This window comes from Larimichthys crocea, chromosome XXIV (genome assembly GCF_000972845.2).
Source record: "Larimichthys crocea isolate SSNF chromosome XXIV, L_crocea_2.0, whole genome shotgun sequence".
Lineage (NCBI taxonomy): Eukaryota > Metazoa > Chordata > Actinopteri > Sciaenidae > Larimichthys > Larimichthys crocea.
The window spans coordinates 10,095,882-10,123,836 of NC_040034.1; the positions used below are offsets into that span (position 1 = coordinate 10,095,882).

Sequence of the window (27,955 nt, forward strand, 5' to 3'; positions counted from 1 at the left end):
TGCTCGTGATTGGCTGGCTGTGTCCGCTGAGCTCTTCTTAAAGAGACAGCGCACGGTGAAGCCTCTCACGAACAAATGGCGTCTCTCCAGCGCGGAGCAGCTGACTTCCTACCGAGCACGGCAGCGGGGACGGCGGAGAGGTAAACACACCGCCCCCGGATTCCTTTGCAAGGAGACAGCCTCTTTCTCTCTCTCTCTTTCTCTCTGTCTCTGTCTCGCAGGATTCGTGCACCGATCTGACGGCGGTGATCGAGAGCAGACGTCGGTTTCTGGTTCTGCAAACAGATCCCACTGTCAAGCAAAACAGACAGGAGAGAGTCAGCTGCAGCTTATTTATCTGCGCTGTTAGTGTTTCACCAGGGCCGCTGTAGAGACGACAGTAGCAGGTCAAATGTTTCCACTTTGCTGTTGGAGGGATACACAATGAACATGGGCATCACCCCTTCAGAGATCTCCTCCTCCTCCTCCTCCTCCTCTTCTTCCTCCTCTTCCTCCTCTGCCTGACTGGTTGGCCGCCTCTTCGTTAATCCAATTCAGGAGATCATCTTCTCAGCCCTTCCTGAGCTTACACCATCAAGACGGCGTTATCTCAGAAAGCCAGGTAAGGTTTTTTTGTGCATTTCATATAAATAAATAAATAATAATTAATTTTAAAAGAAAAAAACGCAGCGTATGATCCTCCACAGCTGTCGCATTTTATTCTCGCCCATTCTTACAGCAGGATGTGTTGTGCTTGATGTTTGAGACTGTGTTAGATGACAAGGCACTGGCTGCAGGTAGCTGCTTCAAAATGACATCACTCAGGTTTTCCAATGTGTGTGTGTGTGTGTGTTGCTGATACTTGATCAGAGTTGCTGTAATTGTCCCCCCATATCTTAGATCATATTTGTCCCCATACAGCAGCTGCTGCAGAGTGTTGCATCTCAACTCCAAACACAACATGCTCATGAATGGATAGCTCCCCTGAGCTCTGAAAGGTCACTGGGTGGCCTGCTATTTCCATTTTAAGCAGCAGCAGGTCCCCCCCAGCCCCCCAGCCCCCCATCTAAGGGTACAGTCAGATTATGAAACCAGGCTACTGGACAGAAAGCATTTCTTTGCAGCCAGCGCTTGTCAAGGCTGTGAGATTTGTGTCTTTCTGTAACGTGTATCCCACCTGTACACAGTGTTCTCTAACGCCGCCTTAACTCCTTTCAGGTTAGGCTGACATCCTGTTAAGACTGAATGTAAGGATGTCAGTGGTTCACTTCATTCTACACACAGAGATGCATACACAAGATCCAACCCTCGGCTTTTAACGTAACTCTCATCATGTGCTATTGATTCTCTCTCCAGTGTCATCCTTGTAGCCACACTGCAGAAAGCTCCATCATGAAACACGCTCTTTGTCTCGCTCTCTCTCGCACGCACACATGAACACATTTAGGGAATGTTGTACATTCCACGTGGGATTTCACAGGCGATGTTGTGATGCACTTTTTCCGTCCTCCTTTTAGAAAGAGCCCCGTTCCCATCTGGTGGTGGGGAGGTAAATGCTTGAAGCCGCTGTGCTCGCTGCTGCAGATTTGTTTCGGGAAAAACAAGCGAAAAGATGGCCCGTTCAAAACTGTAAAGACATTCCTCACAGTGACCAGCGGCAGTCAGCCCGTCCCCAGAGGAGAGGGGAGATGAGTTTACTCAAGAGTGAGAAGGAATCAGATTATGATGCCAAGAACTCGGTGTGCCATTCCAGTCTAGAGTTAATAAACACACGCACACAAATGTACGTGGAAACACATACGTGCACAGGCATGCACGCATGACCGAGGAGGAGAAGGAGCGTTTGTTTTGGTGCGTTAGCCTCACACAGTCTCTTGGTAAAGACTTCATGTTTATCTAAGCCTTTTATGGGTCTGCCTGACCTTGGCATTGGCATGTACTGAAAAATATTACTGCTGCGCTTTTGAAAAAGATCTCTGCTGAATACGTTATTGTGTGGCGGGCATGGTGAACAGATATTCTGATTGCGGGGGGGGGTGAAGTTTGTCTTACATTGACTCAGCCTTGGATCGTGCCTTTAAGCAATCTTTAAAGAGTGTTTTGCAGAACAAAGTGCCTGACAGATCTTTAGTTTTCCGCCTTATTCATGGATTATTATAACTACACAGATGAAAGTAATACAGTAAGGGTAGTAAATGCAATGCTGTCTTCTCGGCCTGCTGTACTTTCTTGTCCTCGATTTGTAGGATGTCATTTTACATTCTGTTGCAATCATGCAAGTGTGCTTGGGGAATAAACAAGGAAGTCCTTTGGTTTTCCAGTCCAATATCCAGCTCCTAAAGAGGCCGTCTGCCTGTGTAAGAGTTATAAACGTGGTCACGTCCACTGCAGATCTCACAGCAGCACCTAACGTTAAGGAGATTAGTTAACCTGAGACGGAACTGATCTAGAAATGTGACACACATTACTGTTTAAATATACTTAACCAGTATTAACCAGTCATTTACTGTCAGTTTTCTTCGAGTGGTTCACCTGGGTTCCAGGATCACTCCTTTATCCTAATGTTTCGTCTAGAGACGACGTGTCTAGAGAAGTGATTTCGGTGTAATCTGACTCCAGGGGTCGTAGTCTGCCTTCGTGCAGTCAGGTTACCAAGGATTATACAACATTATAGGTGCAATTTCAGCAGTGTTGTTAGTGAGTGAGCGAGCGTTCAGGCTGGTACAGGTTTCCAGGTGTACTGTGTGTGTGTGTGTGTGTGTGTGTGTGTGGGGCCAGGGTTGAGAGGAGGGCAGTGTTCACACCAGACAGTCAACAATGCAACCACTTGAGTTCTAAATGGCTCCTGAAAATGATGTTCATTGCTCAGAGAGCGCTTTAGCTCTGTGTGTTATGGCTTGTATCCAAGCCTGTTAGCACTGAGTTGGGATCAGGTAGGGTTTGTTATGAGAAGCATCATCATGCTCGCCTTTTCTAAACATCCTCTTGGCAGTTTGAACTGCTCTCTTGGGCTCTTGTTTTCTCAGACAGGTAGGGGCACATAAAGCGAGACAATACAATAAATGCACCACAGATTCTGCTGACCGTCTGACACTTTTCTGAGATGTAGCAATTCAGGAATGTGTAAAATCGCAGGAGTTCCTTGTGGTTGAGGCCCACACAAACAAGAGAAACAAGAAAAAAAAAACTTGAGCCGGACATTCAGGATTTTTCCCCTTGTAAATTCACACGCGTTCATCTTTTTCTGACATTTCCACTGTTACACAAGCTCCTCATACTGACTGTCAAGCTCCTTTCGAGCTGCGCTACTTTAACACCATCCATCCATACGTACTGACTGCCTAATGAGCGCCACAGCCAACATGTTTTTTTAGAAACAGATGTCACCGCATTCTTTATTTGGTTGTAGATTTTCCTGACTCTTGCGGGAAATGCACTTAATATAGATGAAGTACATATTTATGTTGAGATACATCCACTGCAGCTATAATGGAGTTTAGAAAAGGTTTGTGAAAGCTTTCTAAAACATTTGTAGTTCTCATTTTGGTGTCCATCCCACTCATTGACACTACATTGGTTTCTTTCTAAAGTTACTGTGGAAAAAGAGGCAGGAAGAAATACTTTCTTGGAGGAGAAAGTAGGTTTTCCACCCACTGTAGCCTCAATGGACTTTAGTCCAGCAACAAATCATGCTTCATGTTCATTAAAGGGGTACAACTCACACGCAGCTCGACTGCAAATAAGCCAATCCATTGCTCTTACTATGTCTCTCTCTATCACTGATGCCCTCCACCTACACATAAAAACAGCACAATACAACACGTTCAGGCTCGTACTCTGCTGTAAGTCTCAGAAATGTTGGAAATCACTGAAGTAGATGAGTCAGGATGTAGGCCGGAATTTGGGAGTGCCAGTGATCCACCAAAATCTGGTGCATCCTGGCATAGCACAGAGCACGAGCAGATGAATGGTGCAGTGAATCTAAACTTCTGACTTTGTCTCCCTTTGGGAGGATCTGACTTATACTTGGAACACGGTAAAAGCCTAAGCACTGGAGACACTTTTTACTCCCCGGCGAAATGAAATCTGCAGCCTAGCAAGACTTATGCACTTAAACTACAGAAAGATTTAGTTAAACCCTTATGATTTTAAGGCTCGAGTGATTCGGAAAGAAAACCGGTTACCGTGGTAATGACAAGCACAGCGTAACATGATGGCAAACACCTCCTGGAGTGGCTACTTTGTCAGGAATGCAATAGTATTTACCAAAAAAACAAATAAACCTCACGGAGGAATTGGAGTTGGAACAGCTCATTGTGGGGGGTTTTTCTAGTTCTGACTAGTTCTAGGCACATTTTTGATAACAAATCATGGTTTGCGCAAACTGTGATGACAAACGTGTTCCATGTGGCTCCTCCTGCTTAGCTAGGAAAACAAAATCCAGTGGGGGAATGGCGCACCCCGCCACAACCAATAGAAATTACAGTGTAGAAAGATGATGTGAATTTAAAAATAGGGGTTGATTTCATGATAATCATAAGGCTTCTAATTGTAACTGGTGTTAAATAGGTTGGCTAGGTTTTGTTTGTTTCCTCTGTGATGTTACAGAAGACATGAGGTAGTAGTGTCAGGACCTTAGAATGGATAATGGGACTTCAGTTCTGTTAGGTTATCTTAAAATTATAGTTTTATCAGTCTGATAACAATTTCCTCCTAAGCTTATTACTGTCTGATATCCCTGTAGTATCCATCCGGTGCTTCATTATGTCCCAAACTGGTGGCAGCCAGCCTTTTCAGGAGTTTAAGCCAGCCAGTAACCTACAGTGAGTGGCTGGCTTAAACCCCTGAAAAAGAATATAACAAGCCATGTAACATGTGGGCTGTAAAGTCTGTATAAGAAGAAGCAACCAGCAAAGTGCATGTAATATAGTTTCATCTGTGGATGAATGCAAGCACTGTTCACACCACTCCCTTTTTTTGATGTCCTCACTCTTTGGCTATGTGGAGTCACACAGAGTCATCTTCCTTTGGAGTGTTTCCTCTCCTCACTTTTAGTGCGTTTACATCCTTTGTGTATTTGAAACAACAGGATGTTGGCGCATTTCCCACAGTAGTTTTTGGCTTCCTCCTTGCCCATTCTCCTGCAATGGGACTCAGAGACTGGGTTCACTTTTTACAAGGCAGCAGTTCCCCAACAGCAAAGATGAAGGCTGGAGGGTAAAATGAAAGATATACTGTTGTGGTAGTGGTGAGCTATATAAGATGTGAGAAAGCCAACTGTGGACGGTGATGTGTTGGGAGTGTCTCGGCAGCGGAGAGACTGAAAATAAGGAAGCAAAAAGTGTTTGCCGGAGATCCTGCGGTGACACAAAACTTTAAAATTCTGGAGTCAATACCCAGTTTGCTTTGTCTGCATTGCCCTAACTCAGCGATTGCTAAAATTGCTTGTGAATTGTTTAGCTCACTGCTGGTGAGTGTGTCACTGTACCCTGCAGATTACGCGCTGAGTGCCTCTCTGTTGGAGTGGCTCTCTCTCCTCGTGTTAACCATGAAAACTCTATTGTCCAGTTAAGTAACCGCGGTGCTCACCATGAAACAGTCACACTCGTTAATTGAGCACCAGCCTGTGTAGTGTTCTCATAAAGTCATATCCGCAAAAGGATAAAAATGTCGAGTAGTCTTAAGACTATTCAGCTGCTTTTAAAATGAGGTGAAACATATTGTTTTTTTATTAGATTCTGTGTTGTGTGTAAGCTTAAAGCAGATCTGCTCATGTCCTGCTCCTTTCCTTTAACCACAGTGGATTTGTCCCCGGGTTGACGTGTGTCTGAGCACACTGATGTAGTCCCAAAGGACCTGAAGTCAGGAGTCTGTGCATTCAAAGTGAAGATATGTCAACCATGCACTAAATTTTCACTCTCTTTGCGGGCTGTAGAAGTATGTGTGTGTGTTAACACACAGTCTCAAGTTACCTCCAGCAATATGAAGAGCCTGTGTACGTGTGCTTTTCACATTAGTATCCGATGAATAAAGGCCATTTTTTATTATACAAATTGAATTCATTGACTACTCTTGTCTGAGTTTCCTAAAGCGTCATCATTTTTATTAATCACCTCTTTGTATTTGATGACACATTGCTTCTTTCTTCGAACACAGACCTTGTTGTTAGTTTATTAAACCAAAATGGCACCACGCATCACATATTCATGTTTCAAACATTGCCACAGTCAAAATAAGGTAAGAATTTAATATATTTGCTTGACATTAGTTACACAATTAGCATTATGGCCAGTGGTGGAAATGCAGACTACTTCAAATTAGTTCCGAAAATTTCCTGTTTACCCTCTTTATTGCTCTGATATGACATTTGTCTATGGGCTGCCAGATTTTCTATTAGACTCTAATCAAATACTCCCAACTTCCCAACTGTCAATAGTCTTTCTTTATAGGCGTTTTTTGGATTGCAGCCATAAGGCGTTCTTGTTTAAGAAACGCTGCCAGAAATGTGCTAAAGTGACCACTACAGTTACGTCAGTCTGTGAATACAGTCTTTATTTGTTGGCCGTGGCCCTGGATGGGTGTGACTTTGTTTGTTTGCTGTGTTCATGAACATTGACATTTCTTTTGGGAGAAAAAGAGCAGTCCTTTTTTTTTTTTTTTTCTTTCCTCTGCCATTAATAAACAACCAAGTTGGTTTCACTGCAGTATTTCTCTCACATTTTGCTTTGGATGGAAATTGACAAGGAATTCCAATGAGGCTCACTTGAAAGATGAAAAAACCTGGCAGAAACAAACACAATGAAATAATCAATAAATTACGTTAACAGCATTAACCAACAAGAGTTTCTAAACGGGACGTTTTGCCAGCTTATTTTTGTTGGATTCGGTTTTGGATGGAAGTACAAAGGGAATTCTGGATGGGTGGATATAACTGTCTTTACTGACAAACTGAAAATAACTTCCCATGATGACACAAACAAGAGAGCAGTTGAGTCCAAACATGGTTGTAGCCTGCTGAGCTAAGCGGATTCAGGATGTTAAAAAGTTTTTTTTCCTCAGTGGGGATTGGGCGTGTGTGAGGTTTTGATTCTATAAACAGTTCAGGTAGCACGCAAGTTATATATGTAAACATAATGACTGAAGCTGGAGAGCAGTGAGCCACAGCACATTTCCAACAAAGTCGACCCTTTGCTCAGGCTCTCTGCATCTGTCAATAGAAATAGGCTCAATGTGGCACGTCTGTCGTCTTTACTTAGCTTCTGAGACACTAATGTGAGCCTAGATGGCTTTTTGGAGGGGAGATCAAGCCTATTGTCGCTGCTTAGAGCCTCATTTTAAGTACTTCTGGAGTTGACATGTGACGTTATCTCAAATAAAGACTCTCTGCTAGTCGTCTTATCTTGTTTTTTATGTTCCTTATTATTCTTTGTGTTGTTGAGAACTGTACGCTGTCACCGTTGTTCAGTACAGTCTGGCTACGTCGCCCTGGACAATAAGACTTTGTGGGCTAAAGAATTGCCTCTTGCCTCGCTCACTAGACTGAATGTTTTGCTCTGTGCGGAGTCTGATGGTGTTTTCTTGTGAAATCAGAACAGCAAGGTGTGTGCTGAGTTGACTCATACAAGTGGGAGGGAGGAAAAAAAAAACTTAGTCAAGGAGTGCCTTGTTTTCTTCAACATAGATTATTAAAAACTTCAAATAAGAAACAGAGCAATTAAAATGTGGTTGAAGCTCATGAACATTTAGAGTCAGTCATTAGTAATAATGCCTCTGTTTGTTTTCCTGATGGTCTATTCAGGAGGCTTCCAGGGGTGTGAAAGCAACTCCCTTTTTTATTGCACTTTCACATGATTTCTTGTGCATCTTCTCATCTTCTGCTTTTCTCTGTTTTTCCCTTTTTGCTTTTCACTCTAACTCCCTTCCTCTTTCTTTTTTTGTCCCAACTCGCTCGCCTGTTTTTGTTCTGCTTCCCTTCTGTCTTATGTCTTAGAGCGGCTTTATGGTTTCCGCGACCGGTTGGCATTAACGCTGCGAGACTGTTATCTCTGCTGACAGACAGCGATTTGCGGTCTAGCGTTGCTGCGTGCGTAGAGCTTACAGTTTCCTGTACCTGTTGACACTGTTGCAAACATAATGAGCATTAAGTGGTTGTAACCTCTCAATTGACTGTATATTATTGCAGTTTTCATTCCTTCATAGGGAATACCTGCACTTATCATACAGACCCCTGGTACCACAAACACTGACTGCTGATAAAGGTATAAACTGATCATCAAGGCCACGCTATACTTCTATCTCAGAGTGTTGTAGTGATGGTGCTGTACATCGCCAGGGTATATAGATTGATTTCTAATTTAACACTGGATTTATTTTATTATTGTAGCCCTGCTGCAGCAGTGGAGAGCAGCGTGAGGCATTCATCTTACTGTGAACTTTAAGTAATCATATTTACTGCTGTTCACTCCTCTTCCACGTACTAACAAAGAGTAGTAGCAATGGTTGTGTGCAGAAGGTTCATCAGAGATGTCGTCACTCAACAAACTGGCGAGTAAAGTAAATACAAACCAGCTTGAGCAGACCCATCGCAGTTCTTGCAGTTACTGTGTACTCCCGCTTGGAGAGAGTATATTTATCTTGCATTGCAGCAGAAAAATGGCAAGAGACCAATTAGACATGAGACTACGGCTTTTTTGCCCTACATAACCAGGCATGACCACTGCCTGGCCCAAACTGTAATATGGACTTTGACTTGCTAGGTACCACACACACACACACACACACACACACACAGCTTCCCCACACCACTCACAAAGTCAAAATACATCTGGGTGGTTGTGTAACTCCTCAGGGCATGGAAAAACTAGGCCTATCACCACTCTTAGCTCCCCTCTTAGCTTTCCCCCTACATGTCAAGGACAGAGGGTTACTGTCCCCGACCGCTGTTCCTCCAACGAAGGCCCGTCACCTTTCACATTCAGTGATTGAGCTGTCCAAAAATAAAGTCTGTGTGTGTGTGTTTTGGCTTATAAAACATGGCTTAAGTTTATAGTTGTTCAAGAGAATAACAATTGGGCATTCAGAGTTTGTGGGCTACGGCTGGGCACAGTATGACTTCAGCCTTGTTCCTGTACTATGTGAGCCACATCAACCTATGGCCCACATACACCCATGACCTACATCTTCCTGTAATAAACATGCCCAAAATAAATGCTGGAATGGTATATCAATGTTTTATTTTCATCAGGTGATGTAAGTAGTGACATGTTCCACATTGATTTTTGTTTTTAGTAGTGCACCGGCGTTATAATTCAGATGGAAATATGGCATGTAAATATAATGAGGGTTGTGAATTTAATGCCTTAAATGTGCTGCTTGGTTTTGGATTTGCCTCAGTGCTTGTGAGGAATCATTTACTGCATGAATAATGCAGAAGATGTTGATTACTATCCAGGCAAAGGCAGAATTTGTGCTTCAAATAGTGTTGCTGCATATTTGACAGGTAGGTAGGCGATGTGCTTCTCTGTAAGGTTATAACATGGAATGTCTTTCGCCTCCATATGAGAGAGGAGATCTGTTTCCACTCATACGTTTATGTAAGGCAAAGGGTGTGAACATGCATCATACGTCAAAGTTTATTTCCATCAGTTATTTTCCAGGTGGCTGTCAGAAGATGAACCGTTGCAAGACTGAACACCAGCGGGGTTTACTCCAGATTCACTGCAGTACTCACTGTAAAATGCAGAGGATTTAATAATAGCGTCGCAAAGAAGTTGGTGTAATTTGTACCCTACCTTGCTCACATTGTGTTTTTACCAACCACGCTTTCAAGTTCTCACCAGGAAGGGAGTAAACACAAAAGCTTTGAGAATATAAACACTTTGTAATAATAGAAATCTACGCAAACTCAATACACTACAGCCATGTAATGTAGTGCTTCAAAATATACCAACAAAAGTTGAACATTATACATTTTTATAAAGGCAGCTCACCATACTTTTCTACTTCATAAAGTATTTGCAGATGACAGTCTTGTTTATGAACATAAGAAAAGGTTAGGCTTTGTTTGAAAAGCCAGGCGCTTATTGACTTAATCTTTTTTTAAATTCAAGTCATGCTGTTGAGAAAACACTGCAAGTTCTCTTTCGAATTTTGTTCATCCATCTGAGCAGACAGAATAAGATTAACCTCCAAGAATATTTTTGACTGGTTACAACAGTGTAGAAGAATTTGCATACACCCCCCTGCTCACGAATTTGCTAGTTATCAGTCCGAAGTAAAAGATGAGGCATGTAAAACCGAGCTAGTCGTGGGACCATTACCTCCAGAAAGGTACTGTACAAACTCACTGTGCGATGTTTAGTAGATGTTAAGTTAACGCTATGCTGCACCACATTAAGAACAAACGTCCAGCCGCCCGCGTGGATCGAGGATGGCTCGCAGCCAAAGATCACATCACAACACGACGGCGCTCACAAGCGAAAACGACTAACTGAATTTACGTGCCACTTCATCAATGCTGATCGGGAGATACAATCCTGCGTGCAAATCCTATTATTTCACGTAAATGTCATGGAAGTAATCATGGCACTATTCGGTCAGTGTGCTCCTCACTCAGAGCCCTTCTGTCAGATAACCTTGCCGAGAAGGTAACTGAGTAGTTACTGGTCAATAATGTCATTTTTAAAAAAATAAAGCTTTTGGGGACCAACAAATTGTTGACTCATCAGTTAAGAGAGTAGAAATTAGCATTTCTAATGGTGACTGCACACTGCCCGCTTGAATCAAAAACCTACATTCTGGCATTGTTGTCAGATGTCTTAACGCACGTGTGCTTTATTGTGTTTGTGCGTTTTTTTCCTCTTTGCTCTGTTCGGCCTGTTTGTTCTGTTGCCCATTGGGAGCTTTCACAACAAGGTGACAAGCAATCACAGGCAGTAAAGGTGAGCCGAGGGAGTCTGGAAAATGGATGCACATCGCCACTGTCTTGTCTCTCTCTTTCTCTCTCTGTCTCTTTTTTTCTCTTTCTTTTTCCTCAGTTTCTCCCTCTTTCTCTGAGGCAGAGGACACAGAGAGGATGTGACAGAAATGAGACTTGAAGGCCTTACTAATTGGCCATGAAGAGAGGGGCCCGGCCTGTTAAGGGAGGAAAGGCAGGAAGAAACAGGGGAGGGAGTAGCAGACAGCAGGATCACTTAGTGCTCACTCAGATCCCCATGCAGACAGACAAATCTGTATTTTTCTTTAGTTGACTGCAAATTCCAGGTGATTCAATATATGTGGGTTTCATGGTGGATCCAGTCACATGCTTTGTGAACATGAATATGTGTTCGTGTAATGCTGCAACAGCGAGACAACAAGCAGTATGCCAGACAGAAATGTCGACGAGTAAACTTGAGCTTAGATTTGGTTTCGCTGATGAGGTCAGTCCGAACAAAGTTTGCTCCAGTCAGCTAGTATCATATCATGCTTCTCACTCCATTAATTCAGCTGCAGCAAATAATGACACAATTGAACATCTAGTGCGCTGGCTCATCCCCAGACTTCAGGTAGAATATCATCAGCATATTATCCCGGGCCCTGGCTTCGTCTCCAGCTGAACACAGTGCAGCCTTCAGTTCTCGTCCTTCACCGCGCTCTCCCCGACTCATCTAATTGGTTGACAGCGCATTCTTGTAAATCAGCTGAAGGACAGCTTTGTGGACGTGTTGAAAGAATGTTCATCTGTGTGCTTTGTGTGACTGTAAGCGAATGAGGGAGAAAAGTGCGTGGGCTGCTCTCCACTCCCAGATCAGTTAACAGTTGTTAACAGCTTTCTTTCACGTCAGCCATAGGTGATGTATATAAATAGAGTCTTATGCAATGCTTTGATGTGACATTATGTAATTACACGCTGTCAACTCAGGTGAAAATTGGGAGCTGAACAATTTTCTCCCCCCCATTTGTTTTCCATTTTTCTCATATCGTCTCTCCTCCATAAGGGCGAATGATGAGGTAGCGGTTGGACACGCAGCTGCATTGAAAGCACGTAGTTGAGTTTAGTTGCTCGTGAATATAAAACCCGCATCATTACGCAGTGTGAGGCTTCATGTCGTACTATATGAAAATGTGCTCCAACTTCCCACCTCAGTCTGAGTGTAAAATTTGCATTTTATTGTTTGCTTTAAAGGCTTGGGAGCAGCATTTATTTGAATGCAGAGCAGGTCACGTCTCTTTTCTGGACACTGGCAAAAACACTAAAGGCGGCTCATATAAATTTCAAGTTCAGTTAAAAAGAAATCCTATGGTTGTAACAAATTGATTATTAAGCATCTGGTCTAGAACTAATGGAAATGCCCATTACAGATACAAAAGACTTGTTTTCAGCACCTAACAGTCCAAAATTCAATGAATTAAATCAACAGTAATATACATGGTTCCTATAAATTATATTTTATTTAAAAGAATCAAACTACATCAACTCTCTGTAGATTATTGTACACAGGGTCTAGTTATCATTGAAAAAGGTTCTGGGAATGGTTACACATGCTATACACGTATTAATGTGTGTTTGTTCTGCACTGGAAATATTTTTTGAATATTTTTTCTTTAAGTTTTAAAAAGGCAGAACAATTAGATTTGAAAGTGGCAACAACCTCATCAACCAGTTGATTCATTGTCTAAACAGTCAGGACTTAAAAGATCATAAACAACAATTAAAGACAAGATTAACTTGCTTTAATAACAAATCAGGACTTGACTGTTGCAGGCTTACATAAGTATTGCCGAGAAATTAATTTGCATACAATAGCTGCACTTTATCCACCTGACACAGGCGTGTGTTGACAAGCAGTGTTCTCGTTTCTCTGTGAAGCAGCATGTTACCACTGAATTTGATCAGACCTGCTATGGAAAATGGGATATGGAAGCAGCAACATAGAGTCATTCCCACAATGTGATGAAACAAGAAATACTTACATAATGTATGCGTGCAAGTCTGCGTCTGGTCTTGTATGAGCTTAAGATTAGAACTTCAGGTTTAGGGCTAAACCTGGCTTTGTTGCCTTCTGCTGTTGTTGGCGTGTATGTGTGTTTCCATTTGAGTGCCACATTTGCCTCTCATCAGAGAAGTTCTCCTCAATTGCTTCTCCATGACCATTTCCACCCGTGTTATGCAATGGATTTTTAATGCCTGTGTGTGTGTGTGTGTGTGTGTGTGTGTGTGTGTGTTTGTTAGTTTGTTTGTTACTGGGATATGGAGTCATTACCGCATGAGTGCTGCTGTAGCCAGTTAAGGTATGAGCTCCCGCCAGACTGATGACTAACACATGCTGACACTGCTCAGGATGGATGTTTAACTTCTGACTCACTTCTCGCTGGTTTGATTTTAAGTTCTCTGTCTCGACCTTTTCAGACATATAGCAGCACACATGGAGGCCTGCATACAAAGTCCCACAGCTTGTAATATACTGTATATGTGTTTCTCAGTAATAACGGACCATCTAGTTAATAATGCAGCAGAGGGAAGGCACTGCACCACCTTTTCTCATGAAAACTAATTTTCCCTGCGTCGCTCTTCCTCCCTCGCTCTCCCACCACTCCTCAGGCCATCCTTACAAAACAATTTCATTTGTCCTCATCGACCCAGTCTGTCAGCGTTTGCGCAGCCAATATAAAGTCTGAGGAGGAGAGAAACTGATTCGAATGTATTAGAGAGTCGTGCTCTGTACAGTGCGAATTACTTCCTACGGGGAGTTTTTTTTTTTTTTCTCTCTCTCTCTCTTTGCCACAGTGCTAATAGAGTCCAGCAGCTTAGACCGAGACACAGATGAAGAAACAAGCCTAATTTCAGTCCTCCTGGAACTGCTGTCATTCGAGTCGTCAGCTGTACCGTTCTGACACTCTGTCACAGAGGTGTTGATATAGTTTTTCGCCTTTCAGCACCTGTCCTCCTGTGAAGTGTCTGTCACAGCTCTATAATTGAACGAGCAGCATCCATGTTGTCAAAATAAATTTGTTTGAATTTCTTACATTAAACATTTTGAATATTTCACGACTGATGCTCCTGTAACCTGTACCTTTTGCCTCTTTGGAACAGTGTTGGAATGTTACTACAAGTAAATGCATTTACTTAAGTATTATACTTAAGTACGATTTAGAGGTACATGTACTTTACATTAATATTTCCATCCTTTATGCTGCTTTCTTACATCTTGTACTTTCTACTCTACTATAGTAGTCTTACAGCTTTAGTAACTAGTTACTTTTCATACCCTTCCTGTGCAGTGAAATCACATATCTTAGAGATGAATGCTTCTCACAATGGGTGTAACACTGGCACTACAGACATATGATGATCTTATAGGATATGATGCATTGTTGTTGATGAAACTACCCAGCAGTATATGAAGTCTTTAAAGTGAGCTCAACTATATCCACGCTCATCTACAGCAGTAAAATGGAAAATACACATTCATGCAGCAGTAATATGAATCTAAAACATCATATATAACACTGACCATTTTTCTACAGAATGAGTATTTTTACTTGAAGTATATTTTACTGATATTACTTGCATATATTTACTTAAGTAAGGTTTTGAATGCAGGACATTTACCTAGTAGTGGAGTATTTCCACAGCATAAAGCTTAAGTAAAGTATCTAAATACTTCTTCCATCACTACTTTGGAACTCATGCGTCATGTTGCTTTGACTGTTGGACTTGCTTTGAAACTGACACTCTCCATTACATAACTAGGGTTCACCTGCAGAGTTTTATTTCCAAGTGCGATTTAAATACTTCAGTTATTGAAGTCTGAAAGTCTTCTTTCTCTTTATTTTAGACGACCATCATCGCACTGCCCTACGGGTCTTGTTTGTAAGTCCTTGGCTCCATCCTGATAGAAAATCGCCATTTAAGTTCTTGTATTCAGCACCTACGTAATAGAGCCTCCTCATCGCTTAGTGCTTTCTGGCCAGTGTGACGGATGGTGGAGAGATGGATGAAAGCAGGTGATTTGAGTCAGACATGAGATGACGAATCTTGATTTTTTTTCATATTTGTCTCCTCTCAGTTTGTCTCACTTCTTCAGTCCTCCCACCGACAGTAAGACACGATCAAGAAATGAGGAGGATGGAGAAACAGTTAATCAAATGACGCATTTTTCCAAGCCGAGCATCATCTCAATGGACGTCGTTCACTGATAACAGGTGCAGAGAATGGACCTCTAGCTGCTCTGTTGTCGCAGAGATTTTGTTCACACCAATTGTGTTATATATTTAGCACATTGTCACTAAAAGCTGCACTTTTTGACAAACACTTTCCGTCCCGCTAATTGGCTCTTTTCCTCCTTTCCAGATTTGCATCTGGAGTTTTTCGTACTTACACGATGGCGTTTCTGCCCAGTGTGATCAACTGCTCCACTGTGACAAAATGTGTTCATTGCCTTAAAAAAAAAGGCTCGGCTTAAAGATCTTCTAAATGAAACCATTCGCCTTTGCATGAAAACATAAATCAATGCTCTCCCTCTCGATCTAACTGTGCTAAGATACACGTTAAAGTTGTGAAAAGAAGATGCCATCTGGCTTTTGAAACCCTCGCTTAACACATCCATTACTTTTGTCTAAATGATGCATAAGAAAACAACTCTTTCTTCTGTCTCCGCTTGTAGTTTGACAGAACTGCAGTGAAGTGTATAGTGATGCACTTTCGTCTCATCGGCTGCAGTATCCAATCACTCACAGATTTCCAATGAAGTGTATTTCTAATAATAGACCACACAGGGTGATCTCATGTATCCTCACCCAAGTCTTTAAGAATGTTCCTCTTTCTTCTCTCCTTGCACAGAGTAGCGACTAACCAGCCGTACTAATGGCAGATTAAGATTGTGTTAAGAGGAGCAGTGTGACGTGATATATGTCGCAAAAACAGAACACACCGTTTCAGTCATCTCTTTTTCCCTCCACTCCCTTAACTGGGTGGCACATGTAGACGGCGCATGAGTCCGCGATCATGTGAACTCTTACCCCTCTCCTCCCACTCGCAGTCCTCTTCTTGCATGTGTGCGAACATGCAGCTGCGCTTTGAGGAAGGCATGACGAGTTACAGCGAACCGCAATTTCTCCCTCTCCCTCCTCTCCTCTGCCACGCTTCTCCACCTCCCATCCATGCCTCCCCTCCACCTCCAAAATCCTCCTCCGGCCGGTTGCTAAGCAGCACGGGGAGAGCTTGACAGTGCTGACGTTGTGCGCGCGGGACCACTTCCTGTAAACAGCCGAGTGGGTGCTCTTTGCTCTTAGCTACAGAGGGAAGGAGAGAGTGAGACGAGATGGCCTAAAATAACCCTCTCTGACTCTCACAAAAGAGACGCGATGACGCGCAGTGAAAAGAAAGAGGGGAGGGGGGAAAGTGTTATTTCATCCCAAGTGAAAATTTCACAAGGAGCTGAGATTGATGATAGCTACAGGAGTTTCAGAAGCTTTTGAAGTGCATCTTCTTCTTTCTTTCTTTTGCTTCTGTTCTGCCAGAAAGCATGAGGCCTGGAATAAAAATGAACGCAGCTGACAAGGGCCATTTATGCAGAGAGCTGGTGCCATTCTGCATACAGCAGGCCTGTGTGTGTGTGCGTGTACGCATCCTGAAAATGCCTCTTCAGTCTTTGCTCAAACTGTCCTGCTGATTGTGCCACAACAAATAAAGCACATCTTCAACTCTGCATTTATTATGTAGATAGACGGAAACAAAACCAAGCTACATATATTCTTACTTTGTCATCAGCAGCATCTGGAGCGTCATCCACTCCGCTTTGTTCACTTTATTTCAGGAAGCTCTCGGCCACATTAAACCGTAACACGCCTCTCCTTTGTCTCTCTTTTGTGTTTCAGCTCAGTGGCGGTAAAGATGACCACGGCACGGTACCGTCCCACCTGGGAGCTGGCCGTGGACCCCCTGGTCTCGTGTAAGCTGTGCCTTGGAGAGTTCCCTCTGGAGCAGATGACCACCATCACACAGTGCCAATGTGTCTTCTGTACACTGGTGAGCGGGATACTGTTTCCTGTCAATAGAATGATGACTTAAGGAAAAATAAATGATTTGACATTGACGAATCAAGTTTATAGAATATTTAAAAAAACAATATCGAGAAAGAGAATTATTTTTATTGAGCAATATTCAAAGCTGATACACATAAAAAAAAAGAACAATATGTTTCAAAAAGCCAAAGTCACCAAAATAACTTATATCTGCAGTGCAAGCGTTTTCAGAAGATTTCTCTCCACATCAAAGTAAATGTAATATTCAGGTTTCTTGATAAGAGCCACATGGGACTTCCATTGTATTAAAACTGGCAATGACCTCAGGATCTATTACACTGGACACTCTGGACCTGTGTGAAAAGGCCATGACAAAGGAGTAGTTACACCCATTGGCTGTCAGATTTGAACCAATCTAGTCCTGAGAAAAGGAAACAATGTCCAAGAATGACCACTAAAAATAGACACCACTTCCCCGAACATGGTCTTGGTGGCGGCAGGAATTACCCAAGTTCAGTTAGTACAGAGGTCAACCACAATATAAACACAAAAACCACCTGATGTCTCTCTTAAGCTACTAGAGAAAATACAAAACACAACACACAGTGTAGTGAAACACATTACCATAGAATATAAGCTAATTAAATGCTTGGGCATGTTTGTCTTTTAAATGGAAATTTTACTAAATCTCACGCAATCATTCAGCTTCGTAGATTTGAGTCCGAATAATCCCAAATTTGAATCTAAAGATGTCACAGTTGCTTCCTTTAAATGAGCTAATAGCTAATCCTTTCTGCTTAAAATGCTACTCACATTTTATCACTTTAAAAAGTTGAACATGTTAGCAAAACAATTGTTTGCTTGAACTTCCATTCATTGTTCTTTCAGCTTTGTTTTGGTCTCCACCAATTCCAGAGGGAAATATACGTCACTTTAACTGTTAAACGTTTATTTTCTTTTACGTTGGGTTTATTTTAACATTAGCTGAAAACAATGCTTATAGTTAGACTGAACCAAAACACTTGGCTTAAAGAGGCTAAAACACTCACTGCTGCAGCGCTGAGGTGACGTATGCCGTAGAGTCGGTTGATAACTTTCACATTATATATCTGATCCATTGCTAGTGTAATACATTTTAATTAGTGCAGCTTATTTTTTAAGCGTTTCAACAAATGCCACAACTCCTGCCTCTTTTCAGTCCCTCCAGTTTTTCGCGATTTTGCGATTGCGTGGATTACCGCGTAAACAGCAATATGCTGCATATTTCCTACTATGTTGCACAATTATTGCAAAATAACCAAACATGCCGCCCCTTCCCCACGACACATATGTGTTTTCCACCATAGATCAAATAAACTGCCATAGATGTGTCTTCCACACCACCTGTTTAACACACACCAAGCATGTTCACACACCACTGTGGGAATGTTAGTTAGTGATGGCGACTACTAACAAGTCCCACCTGCCATCATATATATCGGCAAATGACCGAGCAAAACAATATCTGGCAATTTTTACGTGCAAGTGGAGGAAAACTATTTTGTAGCCCGTGTTTGTTTTGGTTAATTATCAGTACTGGGGTAAATGCGTTTTTACACTCCAGTACTAATGTTAAGATTCTTACAGAAAATAAAAAGGAAACAGTGTTTCTCAATGTGTCTGCCTTGTTTTTGTCTTATTAAGCCTGTTTAGACTTTTTGATGCAGGTTAAAAGTAAAGAAAAACAACAAAAAAGGCGCAAAATTCTTCACAATCCTGGTGGGACTGAAATGACACAGAGATAGGCAGTTACAGTAGATGAGAAAGGAAATACGTGGGTAAACAAGCCGTGACCTATGAGTCTCTTTATTGCTGACTGGATATTGAACTAGGTCAATGTTATATTTGTCTGTCTTTCTGTCTTTTTTTCCCCTTCAGTGCCTGAAGCAGTATGTGGAACTCCTGATTAAAGAAGGCCTCGAAACTGCAATTAGCTGTCCAGACTCTGCCTGTCCCAAAAGAGGACACTTGCAGGAAAACGAGGTATTGATAAAAAGGGAAAAGTCACATTTTGACTTACTTACTGACTGTCATTAGATGAATTTGCCCTTTAGTTGGTGACTAGTTGCAATACGAGAACATTGCCCGCTGCTCCTCAGGGTCATGAACATTTCTAATAATGTCTGGTATGTCTTAGAGCTGGGCTGGACTGGAACTGGACTTTTGTTGTTGCAGCAGTTTTCAGAAACAATGGTCACTTATTTATTTTCACACAGTGGTGTACAGAATTTTGCAGTGAACTTGAACAACAAGCTGTTATATGTAGCGCATGTATTACTGGTGTTTTGAAATGAGCAAAAAGTCACGTGTTGTCTCCACAGATCAATGTTTTCAGTGTCACAGACCTCCTATCGTGCTGTTTTTCCACCCACATATAAAAATAAAAAAAAGTATGAGTTGGTAAAACTAACATCTGGAGTTAGCTGAACACCTCGACGCCCCCTCAGAGCTCTAGCTTTTACCCAGAATGAGCACTGGCACTCCACCTGCTTGTGTGTTTATTCCATTATAATGAGCGTGCATACGTGCCTGCCTTCCTATCGGGTCAATCTGAGGGCGAAGCGCTCTTCATCCTGAGGGCAGTTTGGTTGATGGACTCACTCATTCTCTCACTTGGTCTCAGAGGGCTGTAGGCACAGCACGGTTCAGCACAGCCTTATGTTTCTAATCAATCAGTGTCACTGGCCCTTAATGGAGCTTCAGCTACTCCTGCCAGTCAGGCAGTGCATCCCTGTCGGCTCTGACAGCAATGCCTTCACCTTGTAATTGACTGCTCTTTTTACAAAGCCCGGATGCTCATTTCATTGTCTGATAAATGAGTACATTTAACCTTGAGTGGACCTGTGTATGCACCTTGAAATTATCCTTGGCACTGGGATTCTCATTTTCAGCACAAAAGGTCTTATTGGTGAGCAAGTGGCAAGTTGTAGAAATTTGAATTTGACGTTGTTCTGGTTAAATGATATTCACACACTGAATGTGTAATTGCTCCTTGCAGCTTCTGTCTATAAATATGCACAATGACCTGCTTATTTCCCCTCCCACTTCTCTTCTCTTCTCTCTCTGTGTAGATTGAGTGCATGGTGGCCACGGAGATGATGCAGAGATACAAGAAGCTTCAGTTTGAAAGGGGTGAGTCAATGCAAAAAGCAGTCACAGCACGTTGGTGTTAGGCCTCAGTGGGTGATGTGTGGGCAATGACTGTGTGTCGCAGTCGCACGTGGACCCTCCTGTCCTCCAGGGAAACCGAATTTTACTGTGACACACAAAAGGATGACGACAATCCCGTCTTGCAAGTGTAGCCGAACTGTTCCTCACTGTGTCTGGAATCAGTCATTTACCCCCCTGTGGACATTTTTGCTATTGAATTACACCATGGGGTATCTGTGGAAAGCTAATAGAAAAGATTTGAACAATGCTCGCTTGCTCCGGAACGTTGACATGTGTCTTCAGCTTGTCGTTTTTTTCTGCACACGCACTTCACCATGTCGGCACAAGTGTTTCAATTTTCACTTCTGACACCTAACATGATGGATTCAATACCATACATGAACTGCAAAGAATATTTTTATGAGAAGTACTCGGGCCTAACATTGGTCTGATTTGTACTGTAGTATTCTGACTCAACCCTGTCATCCCCATCAAAGTGAAACACCAGTGCCCATCAAATATGCATGAAAGGGAAAGCCTTTCAGACTTTGGTTAAAGAGACTCTAATTGGATTGGTTCGGCTCTAGGCACGTAGACTGAGTGACTCTGATGTAGCATTGAGAGATATTTTAGTTTACACTGTTCTACTGTTTGATAATAATAAATGTTAATCTACTGCTAAAAGGCTTTGTTATCAGTGCTGGACAGATAATGCCAGCTCTGTGTTGCTTCGCTCTATGCTGTCAATGTAAACATGTTAATCGGTCAATATTAGAGTTTCCTGCGCTACTAGAGAAAGCAGTAACCATGGCGTGCTGTCGCTCCTTTATGGTACTCGCCCTGCAGGTTCTCCACGTACTCGGCTGCACAAACTGTACATAGAACATGTAGATCTCACTCGCACAAAAAAATGCACGAACACAAAGCACACGGTATAGGAACACATGGGGGGTGGGGGGTCCTGTAAATGAATAAAAATACTCGAATGCCTCTGTTGATGCTGCGTGGATAAGAGCAGTCAGCCGTCTCATCAATGTCCCAGTCCAGTCAGGCAGAACAGTTGCTGTAACCGTTCCATATTTCTCAGGCTGAGCCAAGAGTGCATGTGGAATGTGTGCTCCGAGTTCTTGGCAGAAAGGCAAGGGGAAGGAAGGAGAGGATATAAGGGCAAGTGCATCATGCCATGAACTTAGAACAGAGCTGGCAAAATGCACAAAACGCGTCACAACAACCAGAAAAAAATGCAAAAAAAATTGTGCAAAAAAAGTGCAAAAATCACAAACAAAATGAGAAGTCATGGATTTTTTATAGATAGAGTAAGACAGAAATTAATAATCGACTAACAGCAACCAAAATGAAAAATGTACATTATATAAAATATTTACATGCAGGAAAGCTTTTTACGAAATGCAAGGTTGTAAGTCGGTTTATCCCGTATATCCCACATAATCTGTTCAGCCAAATAAAAAAAAAGATCAATTTTCTCACGTGACATTTACACCACATTCTACCAAAACAAATGTCCCAAGAAAAACAAATTCTTTGGTTTAAAAAGAGCTACTGTCCATCACACTGGCACTTTGTTCCTTTTAGAGGTGCTGCTGGACCCATGCCGGACGTGGTGCCCTTCCTCGACCTGCCAGGCCGTGTGCCAACTAAAGGAAGCAGATTCTCCAGCGCTGCCCCAGCTGGTCCAGTGCGCCGTCTGTGCCCTCGAGTTCTGCTCGGCCTGCAAGGCCAACTGGCACCCCGGTCAGGCCTGCCAGGAGAACAACCTGCCCATTACCTCCTTCCTACCAGGAGAAAACAGGTAGGTTTTCACACGCGTGTTCATCAAATGCACCGTTACATTTGAGATTCTTGTTTTCTCAATTTCTCTCTTTTATTTATCAGATGAGATGTTAGATTATACAAAAACATTCTGATTAACACATTCATACGTGCTTCTCCTTTGGTAACTCATTCATAAATGAAGAGAAGCCAAATGAATGTGTTAATCAGATTATAAAAAGGTACTTTGAGGTCAGGACATAGAGGTAAGACCTTCTGAAAACTTGTCATTGTGATTTTTTTATGGACCATCATCGTGAAAATAACTGACAGGTTAATCAGTGAAGAAAATAATTGTTTATGATAAGCCAGCTTAAACCCCTGTCTGCATTATTTGAATGATTTACTACCTCTTCAATCTTTTTAAAGAGATATTTTATTTTGACATGTTCTGACAGTATCAACTACTGCAAAGCCTCTAGAGAGGAAATCCCTGGAAGTGATATTCATTAGCAATTCGCTCGTCATGTTCAGTTCACCTGACCGGAGTTCAGGACAACTTGCTGCAGGATTCATTCAAGTGCGTCCTTAAATATATAATGACAGGCGCTCTGGCTGGCTGTTTCGCAGCCTCTGCCCAGTTGAGCATCAGCCAGGGCACAAGCGCAAAGTAATAGACGGATATAAAACAATCTCCTGAAACTAAAACTGCAGTAAAGCAGTCTGAGATGGGCCCATTATTCATTTTAAGGATACAGGATCTGTCTTTGAGGAGACGTGCAGCTGACCCGTTTCTTTGTGATATCCTCTTACTCTGGAAACGTCATTAGCTCTGCAGAGTTTTCCTCTGTGTGCACAGGTTCAGGAGCAAGCTCAGAGGCCACAGTGGAAGCAGGGAGAGGAAAAAGAGCTTCCGTGTTTGAACTACATATGGTCACTGTATGGATTCCTCTAAAAACTGGAATCCGATTCTTCTTGGCACCCCAAGAAGACATAAGAAACTCTGAGCCCCCTCGCTTGAATATCCCCTTCATCAGAAAAGAACAGGCTTGTTTGCTGTCCTAGGACAAAGCCCAGAATGACGATACTCACCTCCACATTTCAGCAGTCAGCACTTAACTGAAACAGGAGAAATGGATACGGACAAACTGACACCAACATGAGGGATGAATAAGGGAGTGTGAGGGAGTTCAATGCCATTTAGTGACTGTTTTTTTTTTTTTTTTTAGAAGAGAAACGCTCCACCGAAGATTGTAAATATTGATTACTGCATTAAAGCAATCTCATCCCTAGCACTTTCTTGTAAAGTGAATGTTGAGTAGTTTGGAAACAAAAACAAAAAAACCATATCAGGCTTGTGTCTCTCTTCTTCCCAGCTCTTTCTATAAGAACGAAGAGGATGACGCACCAATCAAGCGCTGTCCTAAGTGTAAAGTTTACATCGAGAGGGACGAGGGCTGTGCGCAGATGATGTGCAAGAACTGCAAACACGCCTTCTGCTGGTACTGCCTGGAGTCCCTGGATGTGAGTTGGGTCTTCATAGTTTCTTTACAACATTATCATTTTCTTTCCCTCAGCTCTAAAAAAAAAAAAATCTATGTAGTCATCATTTGTCTTCCCTACGGCAGCGTTTGCTTTCATTATCAGGAAGGTATAGCTTAACCTTGGTCTTAATAAGAATATCTATAAATGTAAATATTTTTTTGACCGTACCACACAGGTCATTTAAAAAGCAATTTTCTCAGAACAGCTGCCTGTGTCTTTAAGACTGCTAATGGTCAATCTTTATCTGTATTGTGTGTGTGTGTGTGTGTGAGACAGGATGACTTTCTCCTGATCCACTATGACAAAGGGCCCTGTCGAAACAAACTGGGCCACTCCAGGGCGTCCGTTATCTGGCACAGAACACAGGTGAGAAACCCATCTCTCGCACACTCACTCAGGGCTCCCCACTTTTTTTTAACCACACTGCAGCATGTGGACATCCACGTGCTCCCCTGCGTCTTTCTCTCTTTGTGGCTCACACATTCGGTGACGGGCTCGTGTTATCTTGACAGCACAATAAGGAAAAGGGCAGTCCACGTGCATTGACAAGTGTCCTGCTGTTTCCAACACTTAAAAAAAAAAAAAGAAAGGTTTACATAACCAAGATCCTTCTTTACTGATAGGTAACCAAATGAAATGACGGATTACATATAAAGGCTTGGATATGACGTGTAATTTCGCACATGTGAAATGGCGGATTACACATAAAGGATTAGATATGACATTCAAATTTCCCACATGTGACAATGTGTTTTAAGTCCATCCTCAGTGTCTTAGTCAAATAATCTATTCATGGGATGGTACATCCCTTTGTCCAACATACTTGTTATTTTGTCAACATTAGCATACACACTGGCATCTGTTGCCCAGTGGGGCAGGCTGAGTCATATGATTACAGTTCAGCTGGTGGAAGCCAGCTATAGCTTCACTGCTCTGTGTGTCTTTGTCTCTCTCTTGCTCTCCTCATTCACCCCCATCGTTCCCTCATAAATACAAGATGTGCCAGGGTAAAACCTATACTGCAAAAATCTGTATCTGACAACATGGGGTCGGCGATTCCACGAGAGTCAGACCATCAGTTACAAGGAAGGTCATGTACTAAATGTGTAATCATCACCGGGGGTCTGTTAATCAGACCAAATTATGTTTGATACACCATGCTTTCATGTACAGCACAGCCTGGGAAACGAGTAATAAAAGGAGAGTTGGTAATGACTTTTCTTAAATAACAGGCAGGAACCTGTTTGCAAGTGATACCTGTGTTTGCCCTCGAAACGTAATGAAAAGCACCGAGCTATTATAAGTCACAGTTGCATGTGACTGGGTGTTATGTATTCTGTTTTGCAGCACTGAACTTGCTGGTGTCTGGCTCCCCCGTGTGGTGGATATACCAAACTTTCCACGCTCATAACAGGAAAGGGAAGATCAAAAGAAAACATCAACTTTGTTATCTCGATAATGTCAGCGTTGTACGAAGTTGGTTTCAAATCCATGAACATGTTAGTTGTTCACAGCGTCACATATTTAGAGCAACATATGTTTAGTTTGTCTTTGTCAGAGCGCTGAAACCATAAATGCTTTCTTTGTAATTCAGTGCACAGCTTCAGTTTTCTTCGGTTTATCGAATTGTAGCCGATCTACTCCATCACTTCCCATATCCCAGCCTGAGTATGAGTGAAAATAAAATAAAATGCGTTTTAAATTGGCAATGGGAAAACTGAGCTTTCTGAACCATTTTGAAAACAACTGTGCTGACAAAGGTTTGTTGTTTTGATGCATTGTGTGCCATCTGCTGGTCAGCGTGTAGTATTGCATGTGATTTTTAAATGAATGAAAGCAAGAGCTTGTGACACTTGTTATAGTAAAAACTTTGATACTTTGTCGGACCATAAAAAGTAATTAAACAGTTGTTTGAAAAGTGTAAGTTACCGACCTACTCACCTCTTATTTGTGTGATCAAAGCTTTTTAAGATGTTGATACATTGGTCGGTTTAAGTGCAACATCACTGCATTCAACCCCTAGATGTACCTGCTATTACTAAGAGTGAATGTATCAGTGTTGTGTTTTTAATTCAAATGTTTGCTTCCTGCAGGTCGTGGGGATCTTTGCTGGCTTCGGTCTGCTCCTGCTGGTTGCCTCCCCCTTCCTCCTTCTGGCCACTCCCATCGTCCTCTGCTGCAAATGCAAGTGCAGCAAAGGCGACGACGACCCATTGCCAACCTAACCACGCCATCAGAGCTGGAGCGGAGAGCCGCTTCAAGGATGGGCCATCTTTCTTTCCTTTTCACCCCTTTTACGTTCCCCTTTTCCTCCCACCAGCTTTTGAGCGCTTCATATTTTTTTGGGGCTGAGCCTGCACCAGCCCCGGCCGCTTCGGGATCCATTGCTCTGCATGAGAGAGGCATGGTGGAAAATCGTCCCTACATCTTGGCCTGAGGAGAGGTGCAGGGTCCAAGGTCAGACTTGTCTATGGGCCGCTGTGTCCATGCGTGTGAGACATTGGTGGTTTGGGGACGTGGAGGAAGTCTGGGCCGCTTCTAAGTGGTCCTCGGTTGTGGGTTACGTTGGTGTGGTATTTTTGGCGGGTCATTACAAACAAAGGAAAAATGAAAGTTAAGAAATGCTTTTCTCTTGTATGGACAATATCATGCAGGAGCCATCTTAGAAAGAACTTTTACTTTATCGCTCTGTTCTGTCGGTTTGTCGTACGCAACAAAAGCTTTTTTTTTTTTTTTCTCCCCACCACCACACTCGATGTAGCTCTACTGATTCAGTCCGTAGCATTAGAGTTGCGCCACGCATGTTTGGTGTCGACTCGATTTGCACAGAGAACGTGATTTCCATGTCACGTTCACGACTGAGGTAGAGGCGGGAGGCTGTTGTCACTCTCAACTCGATGTACAGCACGTCCTCTTGATGATGTCAATGTTTTATAACCTGTTGCTTTTAATAGAACTGTGCTCAGAGTAGTGTCTATGTGTTGTACTTTTGAGTGTTTTCCAAAACGGTTAGGTACAATTATTAAAGGGGATTGCCACTCAAATCTAAAAAAAAAGAAAAGAAATGAAAATGAAGAAGTAGTTTTGTTCAATTTTCAGCTTGTGTTTTTATACCCAAATCTTTGCATCTCATTTTCTTAACACCTCCAGACATTGGAGTCATATTTGTGTGTGTGTGTATGAAAGAGAGAGAGAGAGGATATGTTGCTGGAGGTTGTTACAGATTTTTTTTTTTTAATCCTAAATCCAGAAATGTCCCAAATTGAGTGGTACTCCCCTTTAATTTAAGCATTAATGTAAAGTCTATCAGAGGACTTTGTATCCACATGTTGTGGAACCATTTTAATACTACACTAAAAGAGATGTCACTCCTGTAATTCTCAGTCCCTGGGTGGTGGTGTAGCCAAATAGAAATGAATAGCCTTAAATTGAGAATAGCCAAAATCAGGCATTTCCCCCTGTGCATTAAAAAAAAAAGAGTTAAAAGTCAAATCCAAATAATCCCAGGGAAAGCATGTTTAACAGCATTTTCAAGCAGTCAGTGAAGCCCTTTATATTCAGATGATTCTATGATGTCATCCATATTCCACACTGTTGATAGCCATACTGTAAAAAACAAACAAAAAAACTATCCTAAACTGATGTTCTGTGTGACCTGGGGCCTGTATTTTCTAAGCCTTTTTGAGCAGAAGAGCTGGTCAACATCCACCAAACCATCGCAAACAGATCTCCCACTCTGTTAAGACTTAACAAATACCCGCTGGCCCAAAATTGCAAACTTGCATACGTTAGTGGTCCGAGTGTCGATGTTTTGTTTTGTTGGTAGTTAGAACTCCAACAACAAGCAGCTATTCCTTGCAGGGACGTCAGAAAAGCCTATAGAGTAAATATAAAATGTTTTTTGGCACATAATTCTAAAAGCTGCTCTGTACTATATCACTTTATCTATGCAAGTTTGTACATCACCATTCTTAAAAGGCTATGGATTGATCATAATATGCCATGGGCAGGTTCTCATAGCGAAAGCAGCAGAATGTTACCATACATGTGCATATCATGTTTTTTTTTTTTATTTAATCAGGGAATTATTTAGAAACTGTCCATTTTTATTGTCATCATCTATGTTGTGGTGTTTTGTTTTTAAGCTATAAAGCTTTAACGTTTGGACAGAATTTGGCCATTTTTTTTTCTTCATTTTTCGAGGACTCTCAAAACAGTCTAAAAAAAAATGTTATCCATTTAGTTACCACAAATTATTTCAGTATGTTTACCCTGTGTCAGGTCTGCTGAATCTTTTTTTTTTTTTCTTACCTTACATAGCCATTCTAATGTTTTAAATAAGCCATTTATTACTGCTTACTACCCCCTCCCTTCTGGTGTAATTTGCCAGTGTTAATGTAGCATTCCATGACAATTGTGGCTACAGTTACCAAAAAAAAAAAAAAAGGTGATTGATAATTAACAA

At 42.0% G+C, this 27,955-nt stretch overlaps 1 protein-coding gene across 3 annotated transcripts; it reads left to right on the top strand.

Annotated features, from left to right (window-relative positions):
* The first annotated feature begins 7 nt into the window (after positions 1-7).
* Positions 8-27,936, top strand: rnf144aa (ring finger protein 144aa). 3 transcript variants are annotated; one of them, XM_027274819.1, is made up of 9 exons: positions 8-140; positions 222-601; positions 16,840-16,990; positions 18,904-19,008; positions 20,097-20,157; positions 21,769-21,985; positions 23,322-23,469; positions 23,767-23,856; positions 25,584-27,936. In XM_027274819.1, the coding sequence occupies exons 3-9, from the start codon at positions 16,856-16,858 to the stop codon at positions 25,713-25,715; spliced, it is 888 nt and encodes a 295-aa protein (XP_027130620.1). In that variant the 5' UTR covers positions 8-140; positions 222-601; positions 16,840-16,855; the 3' UTR covers positions 25,716-27,936. The 3 variants fall into 3 exon arrangements, with proteins under 3 accessions (XP_027130620.1, XP_027130622.1, XP_027130619.1); XM_027274821.1 differs by having other exon boundaries at positions 39-140; positions 350-601; XM_027274818.1 differs by lacking the exon at positions 8-140 and having other exon boundaries at positions 152-601.
* Positions 27,937-27,955: the final 19 nt, after the last annotated feature.